Genomic DNA, 25,540 nt, shown 5'->3' on the forward strand with positions numbered 1-25,540 from the left:
CTGTCGCGACAATATTCCTTAGCGAAGTTCTTCGGAACGAAGTTCGGAAGGAAGTCCCCGAACGTTCGCCAGGGAGGTCAAGACATCGTGTGATGATGATGATGATGATGATGATGATGATGATGATGATGATGATGATGATGTAAAGCTCAGTTTGCGCGAGTCAGTATACGCCACAGAAGAACTTCAGTTTGGCCTAGTTGGTATTTACTGCAAATCATATTGACCGCAAAAGAGACGGGGACAGAGGAAGAAAACACATATAAACCGCCCGTGCTGTTTATCTGTTTTTTTCCTCTGTCCCCGTCTTTTTTGCGGTCACTATGATTTGCAGTATACGCCAACTGCGTTTCGTGATAACAGTAACCTGCCGGCCATAAAAAATTAATAAATAAAAAGGGAAGTAAGAGCCTAAAGAGCTTACAAACACTCCAGGGACAATGCTCGGGCAAACGCGGTATATCTGCCGGCACGTCGGGCACTCGGCACGGTTAGAGGCGCCGGATGTACGCCCGATGAGCACGAGTCGCAAGGCCGCTCCGTTGCCTCCCCCTCTCCCTCCCTCCCCCAACGCTCCCTCCAGTTCCTCCTCCATTGCGAGCCGCCACAAGACAGCGCGTCGTTCGGAGACGCCGAAATTGCGTCGACGCTTTTGCCGCTACGCTCCCCAGAATGTTACATACGACACGGACCATGAAACCAAAGGAAGTACGCCCAGCGAACCCTGCAAGATGCTTTGCGCAACGAAGAGGCGCAGATTGGAGGGTTGTTTTTCGGAGAGCAAGTGGTCCGAGGATCCTGGTCAAAGGAGTCAAGCCTGCTAACGATGGAGCCGTGTGTGCTATAGTTAGGAGTAAATAGGCCGGTAAACCTTCCGTAAGAGTAGTTTCGACATTTTCCCGGTCGCCTTCGCTGATAATACGCATGGCATCACGGTTGACTAGGATCCGCTCTTACGAACAGTGCTAGCGTAAAACCTCTTTCACTGAACCGCGCTGCTAAAACGTACAAACGAACGACCGAACAAAAAAAAAGCAAGTAAACAGCAAGAAATCAGTCACACAAACAGAAACGGGCTCTACGAAAAGCGACAAGGATCATGTGCAACAGCTTATCTGCGAGACGGATTGCCTACTCTGCCATGTCCTCCGACAGGTTCTTACTTCGCTACGTCTGATTATGTACTCATGTACTGCACGTGTGTATCATTTATCGTATCAATGAAAATGAAACGAAAGGATTGGACAAGGGCGAAGGGTAATGTTTTGCGCGAGCACAACGAGCTAATGTGTCGCTTCTCATGTACCGCCCCTGTTTGTTTGCAGTGCCCTTTAATAGCGTGATACCAGTACAATCAGAGCAACAACTACTACTGCTGCTACTACTACTATAGCTTTACTGTCAGGGATGCTATTGCTACTAGATGAAACAGTTCCGTGCAGTTTATGCGGACCGTATGCTTACCGCTGCCGCCTTCTCTTATGTGCAGGTGATACTGTCACCAGGAACACGGTACAACCCGGACATCGCCGAGGAAGTTCGCTGACCTCTAGACCCAGTGTCCTCGACAGTAGCCCCAACCTAACACGTCAATGGAGTCCAAAGACAAGAGCTCCCGGTCGGGCTCGCGTGCCAACCTGAACGAGTCGACGCTTCCGCTGCTCGAGGACGTGGGCGGCGGCGACGTCAAGGCGGCCGAGGAGGCCAAGGAGAAGATCGAGCTCGAGCTCAAGGGAGGCGACTCGGGCTCCAAGGGCGAGGACTCGAACGCGGCCACGGCCGAGCCCGGCTCGGACGCCGGCGGCAAGGAGGCCGCCGAGTCGGACGCCGAGGGAGCCTCCTCCAAGAAGGACAAGAAGGGCAAGGACAAGAAGGCCAAGGAGAAGAAGGAGAAGAAGGAGAAGAAGGCGTCGCACAAGCGTTCGCCGTCGTGCGTCGAGACCCTCACCATCGGTCTCAACCTGCTGGACCGGGACGAGAAGCACGTCAACGACAGCGTGAACGTGAGTGTTTCGTCGGCTCTTCGTCACGGGACTGCTATCTACGTCATGTCGCGTGACTTATGAAGTTATCCTTTTGTCTCTATTCTTTATTCTTTATTCAAACATATCCCCGCTTAGCCCGAAAGCGTTACAGCAGGGGGCTTACAAGCATGAAAAGAATACATCTTGATTCTCACTGCACACCTGTTCACATGACAGTCTATTCCACTGAGCGATAGTTTTTACAAAAAAAGAGTTGGCATACAGGGTTGGTATACAGAGTTGGCATACGTTTGTTTTTCTAGTCTAAGTCTAATCATCGTCGCGGAAGGAGAGCTTTCTTTTCTTTTACTTCCTCAACTGTTGCAGGAAACGGAAGGAGGATCGATGCCATTCTAATGTTTTCTTTTTTTCTTCTTCTTTTCTGGCCGTGCGCAACTTGTCATGTAATGGTTTTGCGCACGGTTCCATATAACTACCGGCCGTTTAGTATATGACTGAAAGTATCGCGAGACATGCAGGTTACGAGCAATGTCGTCACCGAATCAGAGAGTTCAATTCGAAAGCCATTGCGGGTTTACGACCACTAAGAAAGCGGGGCATTTCTCTAATCGTCTCTCCAAGAGTTGTCCCCTTTGTTCATTTGCTCTGCTTCGGTAATAAGTATGCTTCGGCTCGTCTAGTTGCAACTTCGCTTCCTATCCGCAAATTCGAGGCGAAATCCCTTATGCTGGTACGATTTCTGGACAATGCCGTCACGTTTTCTGAAATTTCGTATTTATCGAAAATTCTGAAGTTAGTGCTCGACAGAGCGCTATTGCCAGGAGAGTATATAGGTGGTTCAGAACTTGAGATAGAGCTCAGTGAGTTGGATTCTGGCGACGACGTTAGATGTCTGTGACGGAATTGAACAAGCTGCGTATTCTTCTGAGCCCATATTTTCACAAAAACGCTTTATTACGTCAGAATTTATAAGGTCAGGCGATGGTTAATCGTGGTGTTTGGCATACCAGCGAAGGCGACTGGCGAATTACAAGCAGCTCCTCCCAGTTACAAGCCTTGTAAACTTAGCGCCTGTTCCCTCTGGAGGAAACGCCTTCCTTTTTTCTTTCAGTCTTTTTTTCTTTCGTTTATTTTACAGCGGACCTGCATATAGCTAGGGTACCACAGAATTTTCGTGTCCGCATAGAAATACATTCATCATCAGTGGCTTGCACTCTTGTTAGCAAGCAAAAACTGCAATGGCTGATAGCCCCGTAAGGCAGAGGCTACAAGCACTCAGCAAAGTCGAGCAAAGTCAAGTCTTTCTAATCACGCATACAACTTAAATAACAGAATGTCGAAAACTGTCCATCATCATCATTGGCTCATACCCCCGTAAATAAAGCAAGCAAAAAATGCAATGGCCCATAGCCCCGGAAGGTTCATGGCTACTCACTTTGCGTGGGTTGGTTGCGATGGCTATACCCCTGTGGCTGTTGTGGGTGATTTCAATGTGGATGTGCCGGCACCGAAAAGGGAGTGGTCTACGCGTTTCGTGTTGCAGACGCATCGCTTGTGACGCCACACCGATCCTGCCCAACCGACCTCGGCCCGGCGGCGTTAGGTGCATCGATTTGACATTTATCGATGAGTGTGTTTGCATTTGCGAGCATGCCGCTCAGTGTATGTCATAGCGCACACAAAGCCATTGCGACCGTCCTTACTAAGTGACAATAAGTGAGCAGTAGTGTTGAGAAGTAGTGAGTGATGCAATAAAGTCTTTACACAAGTTTTCTTACGACGATGTTTACAGCTCCGCCGGTCATCCACCTTCGCGGGGCGGAATGACCTTGAATTCTTTATTTGTGTTTTTTTCTTGCGTTCTTTTTTCTTTCCTTTCTTGCCCCTTGCATAAATGTTTACGAGACCTTTGTGGCAAACATGACGTTAAACGCAAACAGCGATCACAGTGGATGCGTCTCTCACGGCTATAGCCATATATATATATATGTTCAGTAGCCAGTGTTTATGTACGTCTGCTCCTCAGATGTGCTTTTATGTCGTTGCCCATCAACAAAACCGGCTGCCTGTACACACGTCTCAATTATTTGAGCGTTCGTGCACGAAGGCGCACATTTCACGGGCTTGGTGACCTGCCCATAAACCAAGACGTGTACATGTCTTTATTTTTTTATTTCTTTTTTTTTAGTTCACTCGTTGGTCGAGGTCAGGGTAAGCGGGTGCACCGTGCTCTTGCGTGCTATGCACGCATGTTTCTCGCGTAATTTCGCTCCACTTCGTTCGCCGCCGCCGCCCGGAGAGGCTTTTCGGCGATCCCGCGCGAACAAGGATTTGACCTGGATGCCTCGATCCTCTTCTCTTCTTTACGGCTTTGTTTACGTTCCAAAAAAACTCACGGAGGGCCGGCGAGCAGCGCCTGTCCACTACATATTAGATTGCAAGCGAGGCAAGGCAAAAAGAAAATGTCTGAAGAGACAGGCTTGTTTCTTCGGTGGGCCCCGCCTCCCAGTTCCCCTATATATATACACACATGCAAGTGACTCGAAGATCACGCAAGAGCGCGTGTATATGTTGTTATATATGACGCCTGCGGCGACAGGCCTGCAGCTGCCTATGTCCAGATCAGGCCAGGATGGCAGGGAGGGGGTGGGGGGGGTGCTGGTGTGGCCACACCGCACGTACAGTGCGTAGTGTCGGCGGAGGCAGGAGGAAAAATAGCAGCCCTTTTCGCTCAAACCGGTCACGATTGGGTCGAGCGCCGTGGGCGGATGGAAATACGCAGGGACGACGCACGCGCCGCAGCTGCAGCGCTCTGGAGAACGACGACGTGGGCCCGGTCGAGCGCGCTTGGGGTTCATCCGCGGCCACTGACGTCGCGCGCCGCTGCGGCTGCGGCTACGCGCGCCAGCAGTCTCCGGAGTGAGGCAACGCGCGGACGTCAAAACCGCGCGGTGGATCGGCCACGCGTTGCGTTGAACGGACGGCCGCCGGGAGAGGGCGCGACAGACGTGAGACGCGTAAAACCCTTAAACTTTGTAAAGTACTGCCACGCTTTGAAGAATGCCGCCTCCTCCTCGCGCGCTCTGGCCGAGGCAGACGCCGCGTCGCTATTGGCCTAATATCATCACGTGGGCCCTCGCGCCGTGCATCAGCGCCATTTTTGCTCGAGAAGCGTCTACGGAACGGCGAGGAGCGCATGTTGGCGCCGTTGCTACGCTCGAGCAGTGTAGGCGGCGCCACGGTCGAAGAGGGAGCGTGAAAGAGGAAGAAACGAGAAGTGAAGACGGAGGAGGAGAGTGTCACTACTATACGAAGTTTAAGGGGTTTTAGAGACGCGTTGACTATTGTGGGGAAGCTCGAAGGCCCGACGTCCACGTCGGTCTTCCTGAATGGGAGGCTGGGGTTTGCAGGCGGCATAGATGTCTGACGGAGTTTCTGCGTCGTATTTGCGCATGCGTTGTCAGTTCTCCCCTTGTTTGCTTACTTACCTCCCCGCGATTCGGCGTGTCATGGTCGTCGTCGGCCGTCTCGCAGAGTTGTCGCTGTTTTGGGGACAGGATCGCTTCCGCGAGGTTTCGCGTGACTCTGCACCTGACGCGTTGGCGTACGTACGACCGACAGTGCTTCTAGCGTTTTATGCCACAGCTCGCGATATTCGCACAGTATGTATACCAGGCGCGCTTTCGGACGTCTACTTCGACGCGTCCGCCGCCAATTCCCGCGGAATCTCGTGAAATTGATAGAATCGCCGAAGCTCGTCGCTCGAGAATACCGCGCTCGAATAAAACTTGCCCTCTTCTCGGCGAGGTACGCAACCGCGGCTGCGTGACCGTTTACAGGGGCCGCGTTCGTCGCCGAAAGCCGCGGCGCAATCTGCATGCTTATCCTTTTGTTTGTGTGTCATCTCGCGCTACATAAAGCTGCTACGAATACCACTCCCAACTCGCTCACTTATCTCTCAGTGTTACAATATAGGGTGCGTTAAGACACCCACTGCACACAACTAAAATGCGGTCGAATTAACCAGCGTGACCGGCGGTTCTCGGTGGGGCAGCGCCGTTCCGCGGCTCTTTCTTCGCCACACACACCGGGAGAATCCCTTTATTCTCGGCCGGTCCGGAGCGGTGCGGTAATACGTTAAACAGCCCCCAACCAAGGCAGCCGGCAGACATCACGATGGCCGGCAAACTCTCCAAGTAAAGGAGGCCTCTTTCTCCGAAGCTGGCGCCCGCAGTCCATCACCGCGCCGGCACGACTTCGTTACGCCTGCATTCACAGGACACGGCCGAGCCCGTTGCGTTTGCGTCTCTCTCTCTCTCTCTCTCTCTCTCTTTCTCCGGCGTCTCGTACCTCCATGTTGCTCTTATCGAAGCTCCTTGAGAGTCGCTCCTGCGTGAGATATTCGCCTCGTATCAGAAAGAAAATAAAACGATAAAGAAAGAAAAGATAAGACCGAAAAGCACATTGACACCCTCGTGCACGGGCTACTCACTGCCCTCGCGCAATGCGGTTTGCGTCGGCTCGGCTCTCTGCTCAGCTTGTGCGCGTCGTATATAAGGAGCAAGCCAGCACGCGACGCGCATATTGAATTCGCCGGCGTTGGCACGAATGCGAGACGGCCGCTAGATAAGGGAAGGAGAAGAAGAAATAAAAGGAGAGGAGTTATCGAGGGCGTAGATCTCGTATGCACGAGAACGTGTTCGGGCGCAGGGACGTGTGAAACGGACTGCGGGAAGTACAAAAGGAAACGCCGGTACGAGAGGGTACGCTCGTTGACCCCCCCTGCTTTTATAGACTACATGCGCAGAGGTGTAGGCGGTCGTAGGAGGGACGGGGAAGAAGGGGGTCCTCGTGTGCTCTATCAATCTTTTCGGTCGGCGTGTGTGTGTTCCGCGGGAGCTTAGCGGCGCATGTAGCAGCCTCGACGTGTCGTGAAAGGTCGGGCTGTGTTGCGCTTGTCGAGATACACTGCTTGAAGGCACACGAGTCGGTGCGTGGGACGTCCCAGTTGGGGAGGAAAAAAAAAACGGCTTGAAGTTGACACCGGAAGGAAAGGGGATGCGAGATAACTCCGAGTTCGGACCGTGACGCGTCGAACACGTGCTTCGGGTGCGACGGTCGGTGCGGCGGGGACCTGGAAGGATGGGGGATAGGTTTGCCAGTCGGTGACGTCACGGTGTTGCCGCCAGCGGCATTGAACTTGTCATCGAAAGGAAGCGAATGCCCCGGAGAACAACTGGCGTCCGATAGTTACGTTTGAATTATTATTATTACTTTTTTTTTTTTACGGGCTCCTGTGTTTCACCTTGTCTTCTATCGCTTCATCGGCACTTTGGGTTTGACGCCTGGTAACGTACACGGTGTCCTAAAGCCGCCCGATGAAAGGATACTTTTCCACTGAATATGTTCTTTTCTTATCACTTATCGCAACAGGCGTCCTGCCAGTCGATGATGAAGTTAAAAAAGGAATGCAAAATGAAAAGCACCACTACGTAATGCGGCACCTGCCGAACGTTCTCTGGGTGCTGAAGGACATCGTTCAGACTTATAAAAACGAAAGCCGATTTGTAACTGTGTCGCACACGAGGTCGCCCAACACATTCTGGACACCGTGGCATGCAGTTGTGCAATAGGCCAAATCGGCCAAATGCAAGACGCAAACGGACAGTGCCCGTGCTTTTCCTATATGAAAACCCCTTCCGGTGCGCGCAACAGTTCATCACCATCGTCTGGACTAACGGTACATATAGGCGTCAGTCCCCGATCGTCGATCTGGCTTGTCGCTGGTCTTCTGATCTTACATGTTTTCTTTGGCCACCAGGATGGCAGCAACCTCCCTTGCCGTCTGCAGAGGCGAAATGTGAACCCCTCCTTTTCTGCTCCTTCCATTGACGCCTTTGAACCTCTTTGTCGGGGGTCTCTTTGTCGGGGAGCGCGGGGAAGGTCCCCGGCAGCTTCAAAGCATATTGTCCCTTTTCATTTTTTTTTTTGTCATAGCATCTGCACCACATATTCGTTGTTTCTTTCTTTCTTTCTTTCTTTCTTTCTTTCTTTCTTTCTTTCTTTCTTTCTTTCTTTCTTTTGTTTGGTGGCGTGCTTCTTTTTATTTATTTTTGTTCCTTTTACTTATCGCGCTACGCGGGTAACTTGTTGAGTCGGTCGGACGCTGCCGTCCCGTCGGCGCCACCTTCGAGCCTGAACGGGGGCCGCTTGGCTGTGCTTCGGTGGCCGTCACGCTCGGTCAACAGCGTCGCTCCACTCTTCCGACTCGTCTTCACGACACGTTTCTTCATCGTCACAGTTTTTAGCTGTTCGCAGCTGTCGCTCATAGTTCAACCCCGCCACTCCTTCTTTTCTTTCGTTAGGCCGAGCTGAACAGCTCTACAGCTCTTTAGGTGTGTGCGCTCCGGTGAGCACCTTACAGTCACGGACAAGTTAGGGTTAACTATAACGCGTTCTTTCTTCTTTCGCCAATCACTTCAGTTGGATTTCAGCGTGTGCGTTTAGTGAGGCCTACACCGTATCTGGCGAAGAGGCGAGTTCTTACTTGACAAAGGCGTTCTACTTCGTCGTTTCCTTGTTCGCATTTCATTTTTTTCCATGACTACATATTCTCTGTTGCTATCGAGCGTACTGTATATATCCACGTTTCTTTTTTTTTTCTTGGCGTCAACTTATGGGAGGACGCTGAAGGAGAATGCTAAGTACGACAGCAGTAATTGTATATTGCGCTTCCGCAGGAGCAAACCACCAATCAATCGAATCTCCGCACACTCGAATCATCGTGAGCGTCATCATCATTTATGTCCTCCAGTGCAAGACGAAGGCCTCACCCAGCGATCTTGAATTACCTCCAAAAGTGCGTGCTATGTGCCTGCAATGACCACAGCCTGGCGAAAATGTTCGTCAAGTACGTTAGACTAAACAACGCTCTTATCATTTATCGTGACTGAATTAATAATTTATATCTAATGACGAAACTGCTCAGATGGTCTGTGATGATACGTAAAGTTTACTTTATGCCATGCGAGCAAGAGGAAAGTAATAAGAGATCGCGATGGAAGTAACCACGACTTCGAAGTATACACTGACAATCACGCAAACCGGACCGCTGTTTTATAGCCTTAAAGCTGCAGTTATAGCGTGAGAACCGGGACCTCCATGCTCTTCGAAACACCGCTTCTCACGTCTAAGCTAACAGGCCTGCCCATCCGACGACGTCATAAATCACCCGCTGTCCAAAAACGAATACATTTAGAAAAACTGGGCTAACAAAACGAGTCCGCTCCCTCCGGGCCTTGTTTCGTCTCCGAAAAATCTGCGCAAACTTTTTGCGCGTCAGAAGCAGACGACGGATGAACCGTCTGCAGCTCGCCAGGTCGTGATACGGTATAAAGCCGCGCACAGTTCTGTTTTCTTTCTTTTTCTTTTTTTCCCCCATATGTTTGCGTACGCAAGATCGCCTGCTTCTTCTGCCTGTCAGCGACGCGTTTTATATCTTGCTGGTCTCTGTCGTCTGGGAAAGTCGAGAACTCCGCCGTCTGGTTGTCGGTTGGTAACTTTGTGTACGTCTGCTCACGCTGATGCGCAGGACGTTTTAAATTTCACGTCGACACGTCGGCACCGGGAGTTGTATATGTACGGATAGAGAGTGACGCTTTGGCTATTGTTGCTTTATCTTTTTCCCTTCTGCTAGCGCCTTATGACACCGTTTCAGAAGCATAGTGCGAAAGCCGTCACAAGGGAGCAGGTCACATGACACCCGGAACTTTCGGTGGTTCGCATTAGAGTGCGCGTCGTGCACTCTATGAAAGCGAAGAGTACTGTAGCTTTCTGGTTAGTCAATGAACTTTAGAGGCCTTCGTTGTCTAAGCGATAGTAGTCACGTGACGGCCGATCACACCTACCGCTAGAAGACAGAAGGTAAAGTACAAATGCAACACATACATGATTGATCATAAAATGAGACAGTGAGAAAAGAATCGCGCCCGCGTTTTCTATTTTAGCGGAGAGGAGTATCTCAGCAAAGACATATAGAAACAATAAAACGAAGCCATAAAATAAAAAATGAAGTGAAAGTTGTCATGAAAGCGGGCGCGTATGCAAATAATAATAATGAATGCATCGGATACTGCCATCACTCCGACTCCCCTTTTCTCTCGCACACCGACTTGCAAGCACGCGTGCACACTCAAGCGCACTCAAGCACTCCGAAAATAAAATAAATAAATAAATAAATAAACGAAAGTAGACTGAGGAAACTGCGACGCGCTCTGTGGTTAAATCCGCGTATTCGCATCGCGTCATGTTGTATCCATGGCTCGACTTTCCCACGGTTTCACCGGGTGCTAGCTACACACACTCAAAAGCCTACAGTCAAACACCACAGTCGGCTTTCCCGCGGGGCTCGCGTGCAGTGCAGGGCATACACGCAATTTGTTGAATGTGAACCACCTGCACGTCAGATGCGAGAGTAAGGAGGAAGCGGTCACAGAAGAGGTGGGAGAAAAAGCGGGATTTGCGATTTGGCTTCTTTTGGACAAGTTGAATGAACCCTATATCAAGGACACGTACGTTAGCACTTTTGCTAGGCAGGAACATGTTTGTTGGACTTTCTGCGCACACATATTATTAGCATTTCTCGGCATTTCGGCTAAAAAATAAAAACGATATATTCGTTGTGTGCACAGGCCTTCGCAAGCAGGATATGCGACGGAGTAGGACAGTACGATGACAGAATGGCGTGCAGGAACTGCCATCTCATCCGTATAGCGCTGGACGTGACCCCGTGATTGCTGTCATTCGCAAGAAACTGACGAAGCGTCACCTGTGTAACCATTGCAGACGCGTTGTTCGAGTCGACGAGTGCGTTGCTATGGTAACAGAAGGGTTGAGACTACTACCAAGAATGGAATGGTTCTATTCAAAGACAGACGCGGGGGCGTCTGTCTGGTAGTCCGAAAAAAAAAAATTGCGCCGCGACGCCGTCATGGCGCCGAACACCTGCACGCTCGGCTTGATCCTGGGTCGAGCCCAGCCTAAGCCGAAGCCCAAAGCCGGCCGCGCCGCTGCGGCTGTTCTGTGGAAATGCCGCCGTTGCGGCTGCGCAAACAGACGGCACGTCGACAGATGGACAAAGCGAATTCGCGGTTCAACGCCTCTCCACAAGGGGACGCCCCCACGCGGGCGAACGCAACGGACCGTTCTCGCGGACACGCCAGGTTTGTCTGGGACGCGCTGCGGTCCCCGCCGGCTGTCGTTCGTTGATTGCGCGCAGGGCGCGCCATAACCACCAAAACGTGACGCGCGCGTCACGCATCTTGAGAGCGAGCGCGTGCTACCGTGCACGTGCAGCGTCGAAGCGTCGGTGAACGACGTCGCCCGAGCTGGGGACTGCTTATAGAGGACGGCGACCATCTCGGCTATTACGTTTCCGGATCTTGCGCACATGGGGTGCCGTCGACAATGAGGAAGGCGCGGAAAGCAACGGCAGCGCGCACCCCAGCGATGATTTTCTCTGGATAACACGAACAGATCTCAAAGGCTATGCTTTTGCGGGCCGCAGGCCATTGTCTGTTCTTGCGGTTCTTGCGGGACGTGGTGGAATTTGACACTCTGACAATCTCGAGAATAGCACCCCTGGGTGTCTTAGACGTTTTAGGAGGCAACGGTGCGGAATCGTCGCAGCAGGCGGTTTGTTTTGTTGTATAGGAACCAATTAGAAAGAGGAAACAGAGATAATTATAGATAAGTTTTGCGGAGATCTGCCAAGCTTGCTCGCTTATTATGTTTGTTTCAGACTTTGCGATCGTCCTTTGGCTTTGGTCATGCGAATGAAATGGGAAGGTCTTGGGGCTGCATTGATTGTACGCATATTACGCGATCAAGATCGTTCATGTGTCCCTGCACACTGACCCTTATTATAGCACAATCTTGAGTGGATTAACGGAAGAAAAAAAAAATCGCACCTCATCGCACCAGAAAACTACAAAGGTAGTCCGCGCGCGCTGCGTTCCCTCGAAAAAACGAACTTCGTTGTTGAGGAGGAACTTGTACTTATTCGGGGAGTCGAACCCACGGGTCTACGACCTCGCGATGATCAGCAAGCTTGCCTAGAGGCTGTAAAAAACGCCACACCGCAGTGTCCTAGGCGGAGCGTATGCCTCCGCACTGGAGGGAGCTATAAGCTTCAGTGTGTCTCAACACCAAAGTGCTGCACGTGGCAATTAATCTTTGATTAATTCCTTATTAGCTGGGGAAAAAAAAAAGTTATGCGATCTTTCGTCGTTCTGGTAGGACAGCTCGAAAGGATCGAGAAAGCGATGGCAGCGGCGTAAACATCAGCGCGCATAAGACGGAAGGGCACGACTCCGAGAACACATAACTCGTCGTGGGCGTTCCTTGAGGCTTACTGCGCATACACATAACTTTAGTGGGCGCAGATCTAAAGCTTCCACGTGGGTGTTCTAGGCAGCAGACGGGAATTGCTTGACCACCAGGTATGTTTCTGTGAGTGCTAATTTTATTATTTTTTTTTTTCGTTCCCTGGACCTCGCTTCAGAATTCCCGAAGCACAATGACTCTCTTCTGCCGAAAAGAAGTGTGTGTCGTTGCAGTACATATAGGCGTGCTTTGGACGACAGCGAACGTATATCGACTACTCGGTTCTTTTCGAGCGAGGAAGGCTGGCGGTTATTACGAGGCTGTCGCAGAGAAGAAGTACGCAAGGCAAGGCACTCGGCCGGGAACGTTGACCACCGCAGTTGAGGTCAGCGGCCGTCATCGTTGCGCAAGCCGTCCGAACCTTTTGAACCTCTTTGGTCCGGTGCCATAACTCTGGCCCTCAACTCTGAGCCCGTTCGAGCGAAATATGAGCTGCGGCTGCGACACCCGTCCTTAAATAAGGTTCCGCCAATAACGTGCGCCGAGACGAGACCCCGCTGCAAACACAAATAGCAAAATAGATGACGAGGAGGGTGGGGGAGGGGGGCACACGTGAACAACGCGTGATTTCTCAAAACGCTATGAAAAGGTCGTAGCTCAGCAGGAGTCCAGGAGCGGGCGGATCCTCCGCTCCGCAAAGTGGTCACGTGTCATTGTTTTTGTTTTTTCCTTCTGTAATCGTACACACCGTATTTCGGCATGCCTATCCTCCTGGGTTCATGCGTGTGTACACTCTCACGATCCGACGCTGTAGCGCGGAGGTCAGCTGTCTTTCACGGCACGCGGCATTCCACGCGCCTCGTACTACGCACGATTTTTCCTGGGAAGAGAGGGTGCACATGTAAACACGGAAACACCCCCGGGAACAGTGTTGTCATACGCATCTCATTCCGTCACGAGAGTAATTCAGCGAAACGTGACGTCAGAATTGGAAGAGAGAGAGAAACCGTAGAATGCAGAGAATGAGGCTGTTTGTGCTTCTCAGTTACGTTCTTTTGCCTTTTTAAATGCCCAACAGCGTTTAATAAATGGCCGACCAACGCTTCTGCCAAAGCACGTACAGCGGAACTTGCTCAACTTCCCGATTAGCTGGGAGCTGACCTGGTCGAGTGGTGATTGATCTGGTAGCTCCGGCGTTTTACATGCAGCGGCTGTATGAAATCAGTCACGCGAACGAGCAAACTCCCCAAAAAAGTAACTAAATCAAAGTTGACGACAGACTGAAGATCTCTTTTGGAACTGTTTACGAAGGGCCGAATTGACGTGTGGTGTGCGTTCGTAAAAGCAAGTCGCACTCACATCTACCAAGGACCTGTCATGATCATCATCAGCCTGATTACGCCCACTGCAGGGCAAAGGCCTCTCCCATACTTCTCCAACTACCCCGGTCATGTACTAATTGTGGCCGCGTTGTCCCTGCAAACTTCTTAATCTCATCCGCCCACCTAACTTTCTGCCGCCCCCTGCTACACTTCCCTTCCATTGGAATACGAAGGGCCGAATTGACGTGTAGTGTGCGTTCGTAAAAGCAAGTCGCACTCACATCTACCAAGGACCTGTCATGATCATCATCAGCCTGATTACGCCCACTGCAGGGCAAAGGCCTCTCCCATACTTCTCCAACTACCCCGGTCATGTACTAATTGTGGCCGCGTTGTCCCTGCAAACTTCTTAATCTCATCCGCCCACCTAACTTTCTGCCGCCCCCTGCTACACTTCCCTTCCATTGGAATACGAAGGGCCGAATTGACGTGTAGTGTGCGTTCGTAAAAGCAAGTCGCACTCACATCTACCAAGGACCTGTCATGATCATCATCAGCCTGATTACGCCCACTGCAGGGCAAAGGCCTCTCCCATACTTCTCCAACTACCCCGGTCATGTACTAATTGTGGCCGCGTTGTCCCTGCAAACTTCTTAATCTCATCCGCCCACCTAACTTTCTGCCGCCCCCTGCTACACTTCCCTTCCATTGGAATACGAAGGGCCGAATTGACGTGTAGTGTGCGTTCGTAAAAGCAAGTCGCACTCACATCTACCAAGGACCTGTCATGATCATCATCAGCCTGATTACGCCCACTGCAGGGCAAAGGCCTCTCCCATACTTCTCCAACTACCCCGGTCATGTACTAATTGTGGCCGCGTTGTCCCTGCAAACTTCTTAATCTCATCCGCCCACCTAACTTTCTGCCGCCTCCTGCTACACTTCCCTTCCATTGGAATACGAAGGGCCGAATTGACGTGTAGTGTGCGTTCGTAAAAACAAGTCGCACTCGCATCTACCAAGAACCTGTAAAGCAGTGCAAATGACTTTGCCTTCTCTTCAAAGGTGGCAGCTAACACTTCAGATGGGCGCGCACATTTAATTCGTTAATTAAGCTTTACGTTCCCGTGGTTTCGCGTGTACGTGCAAACCGCGCGGCCCGGTTTATTGGAGTGGGCAACTTCGAGAGAGAGAGAAATTAGGAGGAAAGGAGGCGAGCAAGCGATCTTTCAGGGTCAGTGACTCGCCGTGCTTCTTCCTCGGTCGCGGCCAGGAGGAGACGGCACTTCCGACACGCGCGCCGCGGGGTGGCCGGCCACGGCGATGTGCCTTGATGCCGCCTAGCGCCGCCGCCTCTTTATGCTTCCAGCGGCGTGGGCTCCGCGTGAGCCCGAATTTGGGCGCACGTGCGTGAGTGTGCGTTCTGATAAAGAGGTAAGAGAAAGAAGAGTGAGGAGGAGGGAGGGCTTGGCCCGCGCGACAGCGTGTTGCGGCGTCTTCGCGGACGACGGAACGGGGGGAGGATTTCCGGCCCCGCGGAGAAGTGGCATAGTATATGAGCTTGGTATGTACTGCAGTGGTGTCCGTTGACGCAATTGCTTCGCGCGGGCGTGGGGAGGATGGCGATAAGCAAATAGACGAGGAAAGAAAGATAAAGAAGAAATAGAAGGCTACCTAGATTTCGACATTGGTGGTCGCCGTGAAAGAGTTTTCCTGGCTGCTTTCTTACTCTCTCATTTTTCTCTCCTTCCCTTATCGTACGAAGCCTGAGTGCTTTAGCGCGCGCGTTTCCTCAAGCCTAATCGCTGTCTGGAAAAAAGTAAAGAAGAAGAAGGAAAATATGGACGTTGCTTCGGGGTAATTAGCGCACCGCTTACGATACAAACGCGATGCACTGTGTTCCACTTCACAGCACCGCTTACATCTTGTTCCTGTCTGTGGGATGCGTGCTTTTTGATAGTAAGAACATGTACCACGCGGTACTTTCCACCGTGGTGTGCGAGAATTCTATACCTTCTCTCCGAAATGTCGCGCGAGGATATACGCAGCCGCGCATTGCAAAATGTACCTGTTGACGCCGGGCGACGCGACACGACGCGGCAAATACGCCGGAAATACGCTTCATGTAGTTCACGAGTGATGCGCGCATTGCGCTAAATCCAACGTCGCGTGCGCCCCCGTCTGCTCCTCGACTTTAAAATGTTAACAGCGACCGTTCAAGATGCTTAGCGGTTTGTGCCAAGTGCCATGACTCATAAGCGTACGCTTGTCGCTGGCGACGGGACAAAGAAAACTGACTGAAAGAAATGATAACGCGGAAAACGGGAATTAACTGCCGGAGTGCGGAGCCACCGACGTCGGCAGCGGACTAAAATATGCGGCAATTGTTTTGTTTTCGAGAACGATATGTACCGCCTCTTGACAGTTCTGTACCGAAGGCCATTACGTCGTTGTTACCCGGGGTCACTTCAGACAAGGAGGGGGCCAGCCTCGTCTCTGCTCGACATATGGAGCGCACGTGACCCTGCAGCACCCGCTCGTATATCGCAAGGAAGCGACGCTGCATGGCTAATTTTGGCAATCGCGCGCCCACCCGAGCAAAACGGCGGTGAAAGAATGACCGCGTGCCTTTCCGTATGCGCGCGTTGTAATGCTCGTGTACCGCATTTACGCTCATACAACTCGCAAGGGAAGGGAAAGCTCAGTCGAGGAATGAACTAGGCGGTGTGATGAAATTAGGAAATTCTGCAGGCGTGCGATGGCGTCAGCTGATGCAAGACAATGGTGATTGGAGATCGGTGGGAGAGAGACTTTTGTCCTGCAATGAACGTAAAACATTATTGTTATTATTATTGTGGTGATGATGATGTGATTATGATGATGATGAATGCGACGCCTCTGGAAAGCTTAACTGCCCAACACGGAGACGAACGCAGGGTAAAAATGAGTGCTAAGCGCTCAAAATTCCTGCATTGTTAATTTCTCTCTCTCTCTCTGCGTTCATTTGTGTATTCCGCTTGTACGTTTGAGTTCCTGGGAGTTCAACACATCCTAGTGAAAGCCGGAGTCGCTGAATGTTTTGAAAATCCATCCAGAGACTTTGCGATGTCAGCACCAGTTGCTTTGGATACGTCGATTTCCCCCTCCCCCCCCCTTTTTTGGCTTACAATTCCAAAAGTTAAAGAGCGCTAAAACGGGTAATGGGGTGAAGGAGAGGGAGGCTTACGTGCCAGTTAACTTACTACAACTGCTTTTTTTCGAAGCCGCGAATGGACCAGGTCAGGTTGTCCACTCTTGCAAACACGGGAGTTGCATTTGGCCCGCAGAGTGCTTAAAACATGATGATCACGATGGCGATGGCTGTTGAATAGTGTGCACGTAGCGGTGAGCTGTCACTTTGCTTTTTGTGTATATGTGCGTGTGAAGAGTCAGACAGCACGCTTATGTCATTCCTTTCACGAATCCTCGCGGCCAAAGGTTGACCCGCGCTCCAGCGCAAATTACTGCTGCGAAAAATGCGGCCCATGTACGCGCGAGCTCTCGCTCATTGTTCCAGCAGGCGCGCGCCAGCGCCACTCAGCGACGAGGCGCGATGCGTAGCGATGCGCACCCAGAGGCCAGAGGCGCCTCGCGCGCGCCGCCCGCGACGTCACCTGCAGGGAAGAGGAGAGCACAGCGCCGGCGGCGAGCTAGATCTCCATTCCTACATCGCCGCGTACACCCCTCCTACGAGTGCCCCGCTCTCGTAGTGCGCTTTCTAATGCCAAATTATGACAGGCCTTGATGAAGCGCCCCGTGGCCTTTTTCTGCCGATTCGCACGCGCTGCTGTAGGGAGGCCGAAATGGGAGCATGTGCCGGACGACGCCGCCAGGGCGCGCCCCGTTCGCACGCACGCAATGGGCGCGCGCTCTCTGTTAAGACGCGGACGCTTGCTTCGGCGTGCTGTACGAAATTAACCTCTACGAATTCTTTTGTCTGCGCGGCTGTATAGAGTCGTTTTGTCCTGTACCACCTAACTCTGCGCGTCTTTCGACACGCATAATGTAATTGCGATGAACTGAGGCTGACATGGCGTGTTCCTTCCCTTCTGGTTCGCGGGTGATTACTTTGGCGCTTCCAGCTTTGTCCTCATCTGTGGTTGGTTATACAGGCTGGGCGGTTGGAGGCCGCACATGACGGGTCAAACGTACTGACACGCCAGTCGTTTTGGGGTTCGGATGTCAGATCCGGCTTCCGTGCGTCGAAAACAGCGACTCCTCTATGTTGCTCTATGGGGTGTGCATCTGAACGTGGCGTGCTCTTCTATAAAACGCACTCTTCTATACCACGTGAGCTTTAAATTTTTGTCTGCCAACAGGCTTTACATCGAGATGAGCTATAGATGGTAATTGAACACTCGAACGCGACGTGTGTCCTTCTCGTTGGAATTTCGTGATTTCCAAAGTGCCCGTCAGAAAAAAACACAATACACCGTTGGATGAGACGGTGGTTTATAGCTTGCGAGGCGAACACTGGCTGCTCTTCCAGAGCGCACCCTGATTCTACTCGGGTGTGGCTAATACCACCCGGCGCAACTATAAGTTATAGGGTGGCGCCAGCCAAGCACAAGAGTGAGGTACCAGAACTGCCTTGTCCGTTGTCCCCTGCTAATCTGTTCGTGCGCGGCGCCCCAGCGGAAATGAGAGTATCAACGGGAGGATTAGCGGAGCAGGATGAACAACCCCTCCTTCCATGTTTGAGACCATACACTCTCATATAAAAGTATATATATATAGAAGGCTATCTTGAGAAACAGCCGGTTGTTCCCCCTGGCTCGCTGATACCCAGTAGCGTTCGCCGCAATGCACGAAATTAGCCACATTATATATAAGTATATGCGGTGCGCCCTAAACAACGTCACGGACAGTTCGCTAAGTGCTTTCTCCAATAACCCGAGTCGTTTGACAGCGGCGTATACACATCCGGATACGTGAGCCGGCCAAGGAAAATTCCGATTGTCCAGACAACGCCGGGAGGCGCGGGCCGTGCCAGCCTGAGGTCGAAGAACCCGCGCGTTAACAAGGACCAGCTGACGGAACCCCGAGCCCGCGTGCAAAACACACAAAAAAGATTCAAACTCCCCGCCGCCCAAACGGAGTATCTGCCGAGTCTCTTTCTCCCTCTTTCTATACGGTGAGTGCAGGCTCGCATTGTTCGCTCTCTGACGTAACGCAGGGGAGTGCAAGAAACGTTCCTCGGGTTGCGCGTATACGACTTCAGTGTGTATACACGAACTGGTTCGGCTCGTTGCACCCTCGCCAAATTGCGGGCCCGAGTGCAAGCCCTTCGCTATGCTCCCGGGGCCCGTAGTCCGGGCCGTGCGCATTCTCCAGACCGTTTGTGTACGCGCGGGCTAAAAATAGCCTCCTCTGGGCTGCCGGGATTAAACCGGCGGTCGGTCACGACCATCGGCGGCGCTCGTGTCGAGTGTTCCAGACGTCAGTGTGCTGCCTGTGCGCGCATGTCGGGGAGTCGCCGTTTACGTGAGCGGAAGCACGGTCACGTGTGGCAGGCACAACGAGTGACGAGAGAGAGAGAGTACGAACTAACGCTGTTTTGAGACTGTTCTCTTAAACATGAGAAACCGCACGAACCGTGTGTCATTGCCTTTTTCTTTCTTCTCATTGTTAGTGCGGCGTGCTGGTGTATATCTTCATACGCATAACGCTATAGACGGACAACGCCGAATGGCAGGACCTGTCTTTCTTCCCCGATTGACGTTGTTGTCGAGAGTCCTGTCAGCGTTCGTTTTTCGTCACCGCGCCTGCCGTCGATGGCGGAGAAAGCCGCGCGTGCCTTGTCTCGGGGGTCCAATCATCTCGCCGACGTCGATGTGTGGAACACGTGCGCGTCACGTGACGTTTGGCAGCGGCTTGCGTATATGGCATCTTGACGAGCGGGAGCTATTTCGGCTGCCACGTTCGCGTATAGTAAACGACGAGTCATTCAGAAATGCCGGCTGTAGTAGCCGCAGGTACCGAAGATTGGTTGCGTCCGCCGTACGTTCGTCTTCGCAGATATCGATACAGAACACGTGCTCGTCGCGTGGCCTTTGCGCCCCCCAAAGTGCGCCGATTTCGACGAGTGGGCTATTTCGGCTGCCAGCTATTCCCGAGCAAGTTCACGTTGCAAAAGGGCAGCCATTCAGCAATCGGAAATGCCGCTTGTAGCGGGGGGCGCCGAAGGGTAGCTTACGATGACGTCACGTTAGCCACCTGTCGTCTGGTTGATGCATGAAAAGCATCCCACGTGTGTCGCTTTACTACGTCAGGTGGAAGAGAGACCCCTCACCCCAGTGCAGAACAAACAAACAAATAAACTATGGAGTTATTTTTCATTCCATGTGGACTTCGAAGGGATATCGCACTCACTGATGGAAGCAAGCTCGATCGACACTAGTCTGAAAATCGTGGATCGACTTGTTTAACTACAGCTCACCGACGAGCGAAGCCAACATGGGGCGTCTGAAAAGCTTAAGGGCGTGAAAAATTGGGCATTACTGGAAGGTCATAACAAATAAATAGAGAGATCTTACCAGTGCAGCATATATGCAGCACACGCGGAGCTTTTTTGCTATAATCACGAATAAGCACCGATTTTTACTTCTTCCCGCGTGTGCTGTTCTGCTATTCTCCTTTGTCCAACAGCGTTCCCCTCTGCAGTTATGCATGTTTAGGACCCTCGCTGTGGGTTTCGTTCCACATCCATGCTACGCCACAGCGGTCTAGCCCCGCCTTGTCCACCTTCTTTCATTACTTGCGATTGCCCGAATTCCTTTATGCATACGCGGTAAAGTCAGTCTTTTGAGAATTCCTTATAAGACTAGGCTATATGCAAAACAAGACGGAAAGCAACTGAAAAATAACAAAAGAAATTTAAATATATGCGCGTGCATAGATCGCACACCCGAGTTTAGTTCAGGTAGCTTAGCCTTACTGGCTTACACTGGGCGACGCTTTTCTAGGGCACGCTTCCAGCGCATTAAGAAATGACAGCGCGGGCACTTTTGATAGCAAGTGACCTCCTGGGGCATGGGCGTCCGAGCGTGTCACTGAACGCTGGCATCGATAATGCCGAGATCGCTTTCCAAGTTCGCGGCCTGCTGAAAAAGTAGGCTAATCTCTCGCTGGCGGCTGCTCCCTTCTTTTCTTTTTTTTCCTCGAAACTCCACACACGGCCGGCAACGTATCGAGGATGCAGAGAACTTCTGTGTCACCTTCGACTCAGTGTGTGTGTGCGTGTGTGTTTAGTTCCCCAGCCTCCTCGCTTTATTGCCAGAATTTATTACTTTCTTCCGCATTGATACACACGGCGCAGGATCGGGGGTGTAGGGGGGTGGGGCCGATCCTCGAGTGTAAACATAGCTCATCGTTTCACCCTTCTGTTCGGCATGGCTGCGCCTTTGTTGTACCTTAGAGCGCGCGTAGTACTCTCAAACCACAGTGATCAAAGCGTCACGCGCTGTTAGAGTTCCTCGCTCCAGTGACCGAAAAATGCACAACGAAACCTCGCTAGCGCCCGCACGAAGGTGCACCGAGGAAAACACGGGTGTTCGCAGCTCGCCGCCGCGTAAGGCGGGAGACACATGGTGCGATTTTCCGTGCGATCAGTCGTACGACCATTCGCATCGGCTGCCGCACTCAACGGTTTCCCAACAGCATCCGCCGCATGCGGCGTCGGATCGCACGCCGCGCATGCGACCAACTTGCTGAATATTGTCGTGCGACTGCCGCATCGGTCGGCGACCGCAGCCAATGACAGCGCCGGTAGCGCGAACGTCACGGCCACGTCATAGACCCGACGGGGCGGAGCCGGCAGCGAGCGCCTCGCCGCTCCGATCATGTCTGTTTTTTTTTCTCCCTGGTCGAAACGAAGGCTTCTTTCGCCGCTGACGGCGGCACATAAGTAAGCTGCAATTTGTTTCTGACACGAAATAACTTATAGAATAAAGTGGCCTCAAAAGAGTGCATGTTATAAAACGTCGTGCGATATAGTAAACGGACGCCGTCAGCGCAGATGCGCCAGCAACCGTCTATACGAAGCGGCTCGCCTGACTGGCGTGTTTACTCATCGCTACTAACGGCACCGAGAAAACTAACCGTATTTTCACTTAGGAAAAACATAAATGTTCAGGCATTGATTGTGCTGATGAATTTAGGCGCTTAATTACGAGCTGCGGACGCATCGGCATGGGCCCTCGGCCTCGGATAGACGGCCGGCGAGCTAGGCCTACACGGTCTCCCAGCGATCGCAAGCTCGCCTGGCATGCTCGTTCGCTTCTGTCGGCGCCAATGAAATCAAATGTGCTACAATATAAGCGTAGGATAACTGTGTACACGTTGTGCCGACTAACATAGATGCTTCGTTTTACGAGCTGCAAGCGATCGGCGATCGTGTCACAAGCGCCACCGGTGTCGGATTCGATGGCCGAGCGAGCTGTGCCTGCCGGCTCCATATAGCCGTCGGCGGCTGTCAAAGGAGCCGTTACTGCTAACGCGGCCTTGTGGAAACACGTCTACAGTGCTTCCATAGGCGTGTTTATATTGTCATCGTTTGTTCCAAACAAGAGAGCTGTGCAAATACGTTTGCCTTCACTTTCTGTTCGAAGTTATGCAGCATTCCGAACTTCCACGCAGGGGCGCCGGTTCTGGGCGGAGCTAGCCGCCGCTCGGTCATTCGTACCATGTGTCCCGAATCGCCGCATGCGGCAAGTCGCACACGACGCGCCGTACGACTGATCGCACGGAAAACCGCACCATGTGTCTCCCGCATAATGCGGGAGACACATGGTGCGATTTTCCGTGCGATCGGTCGTACGACTATTCGCACCGGCAGCCGCACTCAACAGGTTCTCAACCAAATCCCCCGCACGCGGCGCCGAATCGCACGCCGCGCATGCGACCAACTTGCTGAATATTCTCGTGCGACCGCCGCATCGGTCGGGCGACCGCAGCCAATGACAGCGCAGGTAGCGCGAACGTCACGGTCACGTCATAGACCCGACGGGGCGGAGCCGGCGAGCGAGCGCCTCGCCGCTCCGATCATGTCTGTTTTTTTTCTCCCTGGTCGAAACGAGGGCCTCTTTCGCCGCTGACGTCGGCACATAAATAAGCAGCAATTTGTTTCTGACACGAAATAACTTATAGAATAAAGTGGCCTCAAAAGAGTGCATGTTATGAAACGTCGTGCGATATAGTAAACGGACGCCGTCAGCGCAGATGCGCCAGCAATCGTCTATACGAAGCGGCTCGCCTGAGTGGCGTGTTTACTTATCGCTACTAACGGCACCGAGAAAACTAACCGTATTTTCACTTAAGAAAAACATAAATGTTCAAGCATTGATTGTGCTGATGAATTTAGGCGCTTAATTACGAGCTGCGGACGCATCGGCATGGGCCCTCGGCCTCGGATAGACGGCCGGCGAGCTAGGCCTACACGGTCTCCCAGCGATCGCAAGCTCGCCTGGCATGCTCGTTCGCTTCTGTCGGCGCCAATGAAATCAAATGTGCTGCAATATAAGCGTAGGATAACTGCGTACACGTTGTGCCGACTAACATAGACGCTTCGTTTTACGAGCTGCAAGCGATCGGCGATCGTGTCACAAGCGCCACCGGTGTCGGATTCGGTGGCCGAGCGAGCTGTGCCTGCCGGCACAGCCATCGGCGGCTGTCAAAGGAGCCGTTACTGCTAACGCGGCCTTGTGGAAACACGTCTACAGTGCTTCCATGGGCGTGTTTATATTGTCATCGTTTGTTCCAAACAAGAGAGCTGTGCAAATACGTTTGCTTTCACTTTCTGTTCGAAGTTATGCAGCATTCCAAACTTCCACGCAGGCAGGGGCGCCGGTTCTGGGCGGAGCTAGCCGCCGCTCGGTCATTCGTACCATGTGTCCCGAATCGCCGCATGCGGCAAGTCGCACATCGCAGAATGGGGCGAAGCGCGTCGCACCAGATGGCGTGACGAGCGTCGATCTTAGCGCGCTTCCTTTTAGGCAGGCTTGGTGTCCGGAGAGTGTTTTGGCAGTGATGCAGAGAGAGAGAGAGAGAAGACGAGCAAAGACAAATAGCTCAAGCAAGGAGCGCAAGAACCTGCACTTGCGTCATGCACCAAAGAAAAGATAGAAAAAAAGGAGGCGTTGGGAAGGGTGAGGGAGACGGTATCTGTGCTGCACATTAAGAGGCAATAGGGAACCTTCTGTGGCGTCATTCAGAGCATCGGCATCTGTAGTCACCGCGCCCCTGTCCGGAGTCCAGGCTCGTCGTTAACTAAGCAGGGCTGCCTGCTTCCCTCACGCTTCCACTTAATGGAGGAAGGGGAAGCTGCGAAGCGACCTTGCCCCCTGGGCGAGCAACCAACGCGCCATGCTGGCCCACCTTCCCTCGCCGCTGCCTTCCACCGGGGGTAGCCAACCCCTCCTCCGGACTCGCCATTTTTCGCCGTCCGAGCGGAGACACCACCCCACTACGCCACTCTCCCCGCGAGATGGCAGCGGAGTGATGGACTGTTCTTCGATTCGCGGAAAGCGGCTGGCACGGTCCACCCTTGATGCCCCATACAGCGTTCCCGCTCTCTTTCGTTCGCTTCATGCCCGTTTCGGGTTTTCTTTTCATACCTCAACGCTCTCTTACGCTACTCCTTCACCTCGAACCCACCTCCCTCCCCCCCTCCCCCCTTCTCACTTCGAGTTCTGTTTGAAGCTGCTTCGAAGGACCGCGTGCACCTGGAATAGAGCCTTTAACATTCCACAGTGCCCCGCTGATATATCCTATGCCTTCGGCTTCTTTTGTCGCCAACCTCGCGAGCCCAACCATATACTCCCGGAGGAGGGGGGAGGGGGGGGCGTGTCTGTATTTGCCTTTCCTTATTTTTTCTCCCCTTCCAATCTCAGCTGCGCTGCACTTTTTTTCGTTCGTCTGTTTGCGGTCCCCGCGGAGGAAGCGGGGGACGCGGTGATTCGCACTTGCCGAGGTACGAGAAGCCCAGCTCCGTTGCCGGGCGTCATCATGATCGCGAGATCTGGCGCGTTCCCGCTGGCAGGGTCGCTTTATCGGGGCGCTGCTAGGGCGCCTCTCTTTCCGCAGCCTCTCCGTGACGGATCGGCGCACGCGAGCCGATAATTTGTAAGATGACCGGCGAAAGGGCGGGCGTCAACTCGCGTAAGGTTGCTGGCTCTCTCGTGGGTATGCTGGCGTCACCATCGACGTCCCCGTAAGGATGTATGTGCCACCATCGCGCTGCATTGCCAAGCTGAAGGATGTGCGCTGCTCGAGTTGGCAGACAATTATTGCAGCGAGCAGGGTCCTATAAGACAGTGGACAATACACATGAGTAACTGAAAAAAAAATATTTGTTTGAGTGACCATGTACACCTTAATGCAGAAAGGATTGACAATAGTTCAGACCTATCACGTGTGCCGAGGGAGGAACGGAGGGTCAGAAGTCGGGCACTCAACAGCACCGAAAACAAATGAACTTTCCGGTTTTTGTCTGCTTTTAAATATTTGTTAAGACTTTTACAGAACCTCCCCCCCCCCCCTTTTTTTTTTTTACAGTTCAGCTAATTCGCTACCTATGAATCTGTTCACGTCTTCATTTGATGGTGCACTATTGCAGGCTGCAGCCTTTCCGTGCTGACAGAGAGAAAGATCCGAAGGGCGATTGGGAAGTGGAGCGCGCAAAGAGAGTACAAAAAGGAGGAAGAAACGCTGCAAATCGCGCTGCTAAGAAGACGTATCCATCAGCGAAAGGAAGAGAGGGAAAGAAAAGGACAGTAAACGGGCGAAACTGGCCCGTTAGAAACACTAAAAAAA

At 52.4% G+C, this 25,540-nt stretch overlaps 1 protein-coding gene across 1 annotated transcript in view; it reads left to right on the forward strand.

Moving 5' to 3' along the window:
* Positions 1–25,540, forward strand: part of LOC135896590 (caveolin-1-like) — a 95,449-nt gene that overhangs the window by 42,522 nt on the left and 27,387 nt on the right. The window contains exon 2 of the mRNA XM_065425052.2: positions 1,490–2,003. Coding sequence (XP_065281124.1) covers positions 1,593–2,003 — 411 coding nt within the window. The 5' untranslated portion in view covers positions 1,490–1,592. The remainder of the gene's footprint in view (positions 1–1,489; positions 2,004–25,540) is intronic.

This window comes from Dermacentor albipictus, chromosome 6 (genome assembly GCF_038994185.2).
Source record: "Dermacentor albipictus isolate Rhodes 1998 colony chromosome 6, USDA_Dalb.pri_finalv2, whole genome shotgun sequence".
Classification (NCBI taxonomy): domain Eukaryota; kingdom Metazoa; phylum Arthropoda; class Arachnida; order Ixodida; family Ixodidae; genus Dermacentor; species Dermacentor albipictus.